The 9792-nt window shown below is 41.9% G+C and overlaps 2 protein-coding genes and 1 pseudogene across 23 annotated transcripts in view; all 3 read right to left on the reverse strand.

Moving 5' to 3' along the window:
* LOC118111996 (protocadherin gamma-A4) overlaps positions 1 to 9792 on the reverse strand; it is a 268356-nt gene that overhangs the window by 166524 nt on the left and 92040 nt on the right. The gene's annotated exons all lie outside the window — the stretch shown is intronic.
* On the reverse strand, positions 527 to 4701 carry LOC118112012 (protocadherin gamma-A6). The gene has a single exon (XM_035160989.2). It carries the CDS (start codon positions 3994 to 3996, stop codon positions 1528 to 1530), a length of 2469 nt encoding a protein of 822 aa, XP_035016880.2. The 5' UTR covers positions 3997 to 4701; the 3' UTR covers positions 527 to 1527.
* LOC124852073 lies at positions 6285 to 9092 on the reverse strand (annotated as a pseudogene).

Raw genomic sequence — 9792 nt, forward strand, 5'->3', positions numbered from 1 at the left:
AAATAAACAATCCATTCATAATCAGCTCCCCTGGTTAAACACGTCTTACTATATGTCAGTGGACAAATATATATGATTATCAAAGCTGAAATCTCAAATTAGCTGCAAAATTATGGTTAAAAATAAAGTATTTAGCAAATATCTAGAAGTGTTGTTTTGCATTAACTAAGTACAATTATCTATAGAAGGTTAATTTTGGTTTTATTCACCAACATGTTGCAAATTCTTGCTGCTCTAACAAGAAGGAGGGCATGTTGCAAATAATTACTTAAAGCTTATTGTGTGTAGGGACTCTCTACCATATTTTAATTATTCACATTAAAAAAAATTGAAACCAGTTATCTTAATGTAGAGGTCTTCTTTTTTATTGACTGTGTAGCTGACAATTTTTTTGGGGGTGAATTTGCATTACCATGTGCTGTTGTTATGATATCCATGTGTTTAAGTTTCTGTTACTGAGCTTCACTTATGTCCTTCACAACTTCTGTGCAGCAGGTCATGCAGCTCATGGAGAAGTGTAACACAATCATCTCTTAATGTTTATTTTTCATCAGAAATATACAGTCTGTTCAAACATTTTTCAAGTCGTGTAGCGCAAATGTTTTGCTTTTAATGTCTGTCACAACAAATCATGTGTTATTTTCTGAAAACATAAAAGCAATTTCAAAAACTGAATTGAGTGTATTCCAGCTGAAAAGAGATTGTTTTACACAAAACTCAAAAACGAGGCAAAGACAAGTTTACCACAGACGAAGCAAAACAACAGCTCGGACTATATATTATATCAACTGTATCACTCTCAGAAGACATATGGGTAAATATAGTCAGAGGACTACCATGCATTGTAAATGCAAAATATAAGACACATCAACATTAGGTGATTGGTTATATTAATCTTCTTAACGGACATATTTAATATTTATATATTATGAGATTTTATCAGAGAGAAACTCATGCTTGTGTTTTTCATTAATAGCCTATAACCATCTGTTTAGTTTGTGAAGGTGTGGCAACAATTCATATTTGCAGATAACAAATCAGAGAAAAATAAGCATGGCAACCCATCAATCGAGAAAAGAGAGTAAAAGAGTTCAAACTAATGACAGAGTACAATAATATAATTAGGCAGGCAAACAAAACAAACCTGACTGAAGTTACACAAGAAACTGTCTTTAATTTGAACAGCATAATTGCTTTATTCAATCAACTGGCATAGTTTATACTGTTTTCAAAAAATATTCCAGAAGATAAAAGGTTAAGATCACCATTTAAGCTTAAGGTCAGATTTCAGGGAAATAGGAATAAGGTCATATACAAAATCTCTAAGACCATTACAAAACATTGTGATGCACTTACATCATTTTCATCCAAATACTTGTAGAAAAGTGAACATAACAGTATGGATTTTACTACAAATTCTATTCAACCTTGATAAAAAATAATGGAATTATAATTAATTGGACAGTCAGAAGGGGCTTGGATTATTTGACCATACTGTATATGTACTATTTATGTTATGGTCGATTCTCACTTGACCACGTAGCAAGGATGAGGTACACCTGCCCTCACCTTCAGACTAGCTCTGTCTGCACTAATGCGCCTCAGGGTGCTTTTCTGATAGGCTGCGCTTCTTTTCTTCAGTGTGTCAGTGTCTGTGTTTGCGCCAAAACGGAAGTCCCCTCTCCACGAGCCAGTGGTCAAGAAGGAATCATAGCGATCATCATTTAGCAGGGTCCCACAATGACTGAAGTCTGTAAAACTAGGGGGGCAGTAGGTCGTGGGGAAGATGGGGAGACTGGCGGTTGTTGAACGGTAAACGTAACTTTGCCGGCACAGTTTAAAATAAAACACCCCGGTGATTAAAAGGAGGAAAAGGAAAGAAACGGTTGACAGAGCGATGATCAAATAGAGCGTTAGCTTATCGCTGTCCTGTGATTCATCAACAAACTCAAAAAGTTCATTTAAAACAGGCAGGCCATCACCGATTACTATGCTGACTGTAGCAGTGGCGGAGAGAGATTCTGGCCCGTTATCTGTTACCAAAACGACAACAGTCTGTTTCTGTTCATCCTCCTCCATGAATGGTCGCGCTGTTCTGATTTCACCTGTGTGCAGCCCGACCATAAACAGGTTAGGTCTCGTTGCTCTGATTATTTTGTAAGAAAGCCAGGCGTTGTGGCCAGAGTCTGCGTCCACAGCTACCACTTTAGTAACCAGGTACCCTCTGGGTGCTTCTATTGGCACCATATCTTCAGCGATGAACCCGCTGGACTGGACAGGATATAGGACCGCAGGTGTATTGTCATTTTGGTCCTTAATAAAAACGTGTATTGTGCAGGTAGCGGAGAGTGGGGGGTCGCCTCCATCTCGAGCTATCACCTTGATTTGGAAGTGAACTGACTGTTCATAATCGAAGAGACGAGATGTGAAGAGCTCCCCCGTGTCTGAGTTGATGGTGAGAAAAGAGAACACTTCTGAGTTTGTGTCCCTTGAAATTTGGAACAGCACTTTAGCATTAGGTCCATCGTCAGTGTCCTCCGCTTTCACTTTCATGACAAACGTTCCAATTGGTTGGTTTTCCAAAATGTTGGCATTGTACTCGCTCTGCATAAAAGTCGGGGGGTTATCATTTATATCATTAACCATGATTGTTAGAACTTTTACACTGGAGAGTGAGGGGGAGCCTGCATCAGTGGCAGTGATTGAGATGTTATACCCTGGCTGAAGCTCTCTGTCTAGTTTCCCGTCAGTCACTAACATGTAATAGTTTTTCACCTCTGAAACAAATTTAAATGGGACATTGTCTGGGATCGTACATGTGACTTGCCCACTGCTTCCAGTGTCCATGTCATAGATATTAATCAGAGCAACCATGGTACCTGGTTTAGAGTCTTCACCTATGTTGGCAGATGCTGACTTTATTTCTATCACGGGCTCATTGTCATTTACGTCAATGACATCAATTATAAGTTTACAGTGAGAGGCCTGACCACCGCCATCTTTAGCCTGAACATCCAACTCGTGCGTACTAGCCTCCTCATAGTCAATAAGACCAACTACCCGTACTTCTCCAGTCAGGGGATTCATATCAAGAACTCCTGCGAGCTTGTCTGAAAGGTGACTGAAAGAGTAGGTTATCTCCCCATAAACACCTTCATCCAAGTCCGTGGCATTCAGTGTCAATATGACAGTCCCTACGGCAGAGTTTTCTGGCACAGACGCTTTGTAAACTCGTTGGCTAAAAACTGGGACATTGTCATTGGCATCCAAAACACGGACGTGTATAGAGGCGGTTCCTGATCTGACTGGATTACCCCCGTCAATTCCATTGATTTTCAGTACATGTTCAGCCTTTGCCTCCCTGTCCAGGGGCTTTTTAAGAACAAGTTCCGGATAGGCATTGCCGTTGATTTGCGTGCTCATTTCCAGTGCAAAATGATCGTTCGGGCTCAGTTTATATTCACGTATTGAGTTGGTTCCCAGATCGGGGTCATGCGCGCTCTCCAATGGAAAGCGCCTCCCTAGAACTGTGGATTCGACTAAATCCAGATTTATGTCTCCAGCAGCAAAAACCGGGCTGTTGTCATTTATATCAGCAATGTCCAGAACTAAGCTGTGTGCTTGGAGGGGAGCCTCCAGTAAGAGCTGATACTGTAGGATGCAGACAGCTGCTTGCGCGCAGAGCTCCTCTCGGTCTATCCGCTGGCTGATCAAAAGATTGCCTGACGCAGTGTCCAGTTCACACAGCTGGCCGGTTCCTTCAGCAACAACCCGGGCGCGACGAGCGCCAAGCTCCGTCACTTTCAGCCCCAGATCCCGCGCAACATTCCCGATAACAGAGCCCCGCTGCATCTCCTCCGGAAGGACATAACGGACTTCTCCAAACGAAACACCAAAAAGGAGGCTAAAGAATAAAAAACGCAGCCATCGTTTGAAGTTTTGTGGTTGGTCCATTATTAAACATGCCTTCAGAAAGAAATGTACCGCCGACATCATAGAAATCCTACACGTTTACATCCGAATATGGAGCTGAAAATGTTGCTGTAACACAACGAGTCCCTGCTTCTCAACTGAGTTAATCATGCTCTATTAAGAAAGCTGTCGGCTTGGATCCCTCTCTCTATTCCCATTTCAGCACTGCTCTCTCTCCGTCTCTCTTCTCTCTCTCTCTCTCTCGCTCACTCGCACACACAATCCTCCCTCTCCAATACACACCCACGCAAGCACACAGCCCGCGGCTCCAGCCCAATACTCCAGTTCCACTGACACAGATAAGGTGAGACACGCCATCCACAGCATCCATGAGTCAGATATTATAAAAGAGCGTCACCAAGAGACTGAGAGGATAATTACAACGGTGGACAGTATACAGCAATGAGATACGTGTGCATTATATTTATAATTTTTGCACCACATGCAACCAAGGCAAGACCAGAACAAATCAGGCTGTGCTAACTTAATATTACAATAAAAGCTTAATAACATTGATGCAGAATGGACACAGTAAAAGCAACACCTGAATAATGCAATGCCGTTCTTTACAGAAGTTTCCCATGAATGCTTTGTGCTTATTGTTTGATTACATTTTTATTATGTTTCATTTAACATTTCCCTGACAATGAATTAATTATAATGCTCTACATCTAGTGTAATATATGAATTTGCATTGCATTGCGGATAATATGGTCAAACTGCAACTGTGGATGTTACACACTCTCCAGGCTAACCATACTGAGGAAGAGCACTAAATGCTGCATGGCTGTGAAAACCACCTCCCACCAGCAGAGGGCCTGCAACATTATACTTCATACAAGTATGACGCTACTTCCTGTGTTGCTGAGAAAGATTCACAGTTGATCCAGCTCTAGAGAAATGACTGACTCTCCTCAGAGTCTGGTCTGAGAGTCACAGTCTTAAACACATGGTTAAATCTGCAGTGAATCACATAACTTCCAGGAATTGTACACCTTCAAAGTGAAGAATGACAGGGTTGACTTCTCACTCACAACACATTACTTGAGTCAATTTTTTCTCCCTGCTTGATGTGCTACAGGGCACTCCACACACAAACAACTAACACAACACAATGTTTTGTTTTCCCACAGGCCATTGCCTTACAGCAGTTTATATAATAGTCAAACACATATTGTGCAATAGCATGTTCATGATATCTCCTTATTCACTTGACTGTATATTCTTCAATCAACACTGCACATGCACAAACAAGCTCTGAATGAAGAGTAGCATATTAAACGTGCAATACTATGAAGCAGTGAATGCAAACTGAAAAGCTCCAGGTCAATGATGAATTGCATCTAACATTACATTACAATATTTCTGGTGTGTGATAAATATACAAGATAGATATGAGAGCTTGAAAATGAATGTTAAATATGAAAAAAGTCCAGGTTTCTAAATGAACTCAAATTAAGGACCAGAGAAAGTATTAGAAAAGATGACTTAAATGTGGAAGAGCTCTGAAAATACATTTTACAGCATTTTTGTGTCCAGTTCGGAGTTTCTATTAATGAGGAAGTAATTGTAATCTCCTTTTGTTGAATAAGATCTTTTCAGCACCAGTGACTGAATACAGTACTCTCCCTCCCTCTGTTATGAACTGAAGTACCCACTTCTATGTATATGTCTCATGACCTCTACACCAGAACCAATATCCTTATCACCAACCCTGCATTTAAGAATGTTAATGTTATCATTGAAAATCCCAACATTTTTTACTGGAATTATTGTGTAGCTGTACAAACAATAATGTAACTGTTTCTGTGGACAGTTATTAAACATCAAGCCAAAAACGTGTCTGCCAAATTATTTATTATTTATTTCAAAGGGCAAAACACATATGAGAATTACTTCAAATATAGTGAAATTAAGTAAAAAGTCCGCAAATATAGTTCGGGTCTATTAAAAAAAAAAACTACACTAGTGAAACATTACCCACTGCAGAAAAGTGGGATACGGCTCTGTCAAAAAAACTAAAAGGAAAATCTGTGTTTCAGCACCAAGGACAGAGGAAGAGAGCAGCACACGTCAGATTGTGTGTGTCTGTGTGTCTGTGTGTGTGTGTGTGTGTGTGTGTGTGTGTGTGTGTGTGTGTGTGTGTGTGTGTGTGTGTGTGTGTGTGTGTGTGTGTGTGTGTGTGTGTGTGTGTGTGTGTGTGTGTGTGTGTGTGTGTGTGTGTGTAAGTGAGTGAGAGAGACAGGTAGACAGAGTGAGAGAGAATACTGAGAACGTTTTAAGTTTAACACATCATGGACACATGATATGAATCATGTTCCTACCTCAGGAGAACAATTTAAGTCCCCAAATGCATCAGCAAAATCAGAAGGACTTTTCCTCAGAGTCTGGTCAGCAGGCAGTGTGTTGTCATTGTAAGATGTCACAAACTTAAAGTCACTGGTTCTGGAACCTGTTGTCAGGTAGGCGTCATAATTGTAAGTGCTGCGTAAAGTTCCTGTGCCATCAACATCTGCGTAATTAGGAGGGAGATAAGCGCTGGGGATGGCGACAGCTCCGTCAAACAACATTCTGGGCTTTCTCCTGCGACAAAACCTCACACCCAGGATGATAATGATGAAGGTCAGGAAAAAGGTGGAGACAGAGACCAGCGCGATGATCAGGTAGGAGGTCAGTTTTGAATTCTTCTCATCATAAGAAATGTCCTTCAGCTCTGGCACCTCAGCCAAGTTATCAGAAATAAGTAAATACATGGAACAGGTGGCAGACAGAGAGGGCTGTCCGTTATCTTTCACCGCCACAATAAGGTTCTGTTTCATGCTGTCAGACTCAGAAATGTCCCGCTGTGTCCTGATCTCTCCGCTGTGGACACCAACAGTGAAAAGTCCCGGATCAGTGGATTTAACTATGTGATAGGACAGCCAGGCGTTCTGTCCGGAGTCCGCGTCCACCGCGATCACTTTGGACACCAGAGAGCCTCCGTGTGCAGCTTTGGGGACCAGCTCGGTCATGAAGGAGCCCCTCCGGGCGGGGTACAGTATCTGAGGAGAGTTGTCGTTCACATCCGATATGAAGACGCTGACGGTCACGTTGCTGCTGAGTGGAGGAGAGCCGTTGTCTCTGGCCATCACGTGGACTTTAAAGCTCCTGAACTGTTCATAATCAAACGACCTCACAGCGTGGATCACCCCTGTGTCTCCGTTAACTGATAGATAGGAGGACACCTGGGCACCGTTCACCTCGCCAGGTAACAGAGAATAAACCACTGTACCATTTTGTCTCCAGTCTGGGTCTCGAGCAGTAACGGAACATAAAGTGAAGCCAGGTTTGTTATTTTCAGTCACATATGCGCTGTAGGACTGTTCCTCAAACACAGGTGGGTTGTCATTGATGTCAGCTACAGATAACTGAACAGTTTTAGAGGAGGACAGAGGTGGAGAGCCCTCGTCTGTGGCAGTGATTGTAATGTTGTAATCTGACACTAGTTCACGGTCCAGTTGTCCTGTGGTCACCAGAGAATAATAGTTTTTAATAGAAGGAACTAACTTAAAAGGGACATTTTGTTGAATGGAGCAGCGAACCTGTCTGTTATTCTCAGAGTCTCTGTCCTGCACGTTAATGATGCCCACCTCTGTACCACGGGGTGTCTTCTGGTATGAGATTGGTCAGTGATTTCAAATTAACAACAGGGTGTTATCATTCACATCAGTGACAGATATTATCACTTTAGCATAAGATGAAAGACCTAACCCATCTTTCGCTTTAACGCGTATTTCAAATGAAGTAGTACTTTCATAGTCAACAGCACCGATTACTCTAATATCACCCAATTTACGGTCAATACTAAATATCTTCTTCACATCTTCAGTAACGTGTCCAAAGTCATAAGTCACATCTCCATTCACTCCCTCATCTGCATCAGTCGCGCTCACTGTGACCACCACAGTATCCAAACGAGAGTTTTCAGGCAGACTGGCTTTATAAACGGCCTGGCTAAACACTGGGGCGTTATCATTAGCATCCAGCACAGTGACGTGTATGACTACGGTACCTGATCTCTGAGGAGAGCCACCATCTAGAGCTGTAAGGAGCAGATTAATGTCCCCTTGTTTTTCACGATCAAGCTCCTTATCAAGAACAAGCTCGAGTGTGTTTCCACTTGCAGCCAAAATGAAATTATCATTCTTCTTGAGGCTGTATTGTTGAACTGAATTCTGTCCTACATCCGCATCGTGCGCCTCCTCTATCACAAAACGCGCTCCCCTGACTGCAGACTCTCGTATTTCTATATTGATAATTTCTTCGTTAAACTGCGGTGAGTTATCATTAATATCCTGAATGTGGAGACTAATCCGGTGGAGCTCGAGTGGATTCTCCAGCACAAGCTCGTGTTTTAGGATGCACGAAGCTTTTTCGCCACAAAGCCCCTCTCGGTCAATCCTGTCGGCAACAACCAGGTCTCCGTTGTTCAGGTTGATGTCACAATAACGTTCGTCAGTCCCGTCGGTGTCAATGCGGGCTCTTCTGATAGACAGCGCACCCGTTTGCAGCCCGAGGTCCTTCGCTATATTCCCAATAACCGATCCTCGCTTCATCTCCTCAGGGAAAGAATAGCTCATGTCTCCGTATGCGAGGTGTGAAAAAAGAAGGAGGAAACAGACGAAGCCCAGCTGAAACCAGATCATCTTCGAATCCATTATAAACCATAAATTACTGAGTTGAAGATTGAAGCGAACAAAGACAGCCCAACCTCCTAACACGAACAACTGCGGGCGACTGTGCGTATGGAGAGCACAAGAATGCGTGTCCACACCAATGGATAGAGGAATGCAACTCACTTAAGCCTGGTGTATAGCGCCACCGTGAGTTAGAGTAAAAAAAAAAACACTGACAGAAACAAAAGCAACGCATTAATATGAGTTTAGCTTGCTGGTAAATACTGTTTTAAAGTTCTCACTATATATGTGTAATGTTTTGTTACTGTTAGGATCCAGTTTATGTTCAGTCATGACTTCATTCCTTTACACTGTCAACCAAAACATAGCTGCATGCAGGTAATCAACATAAATAATGGTAACAGGCAGACACCCAGTCAATTCCATGAAAATAAACTCAGGAAAAACAGCTGCTACGAAAATCACTGCACACTAGAAACTAAGATATATTTGAGTTACCTAAAAGGGGAAATCACAAATTCTCTCAGCATGGCCTAAGATCACCTGTTTAAAACCCTGAGTGTGTTTTAATGAGCAAGGTGAGTCATATTCAGCAAAATCACAGCCTGAGAAGAAAATGTGTTATTGGTCTCAGCTTAAGATCAAGTCTGGCTCTTCACAGTGAAAACACACTGGATAAAATACACACGATTCACATGCCGATGAATAAAAGTCAAACAGTCAAAGCGCGTTGTTGACCAAACACAGTCACTGCAGACCTATCCATGTGACAGACACCACAATCCAGACTGACCAACTTTGTTTTTCTTTCCAAATTTGTATCATCTTTATTATGCACTAACTGTGGTCACACCATTAACTAATACAAACCAAACCATCAGGAACAAAATACTGATTAATAAGGGACTGGATTTAAATATGAAACACTACATAGTTATGTCATTCATCATGTCTATATATAGGTTTTCAGTCAGTCGGTATATCAATAAAACATACTTCCATAGGCTTAAGTTTAAGACCAGGGTAAAAATGTATATGAATTTATGTTGCAGGCACAGAGAGGGAGGAGAAAGGAGACAGAGGAGAGAGAGAGAGAGAGAGAGAGAGAGAGAGAGAGAGAGAGAGAGAGAGAGAGAGAGAGAGA

The sequence above is a fragment of the Hippoglossus stenolepis genome, chromosome 7, assembly GCF_022539355.2.
Source record: "Hippoglossus stenolepis isolate QCI-W04-F060 chromosome 7, HSTE1.2, whole genome shotgun sequence".
In the NCBI taxonomy this organism is placed as follows: Eukaryota; Metazoa; Chordata; class Actinopteri; order Pleuronectiformes; family Pleuronectidae; genus Hippoglossus; species Hippoglossus stenolepis.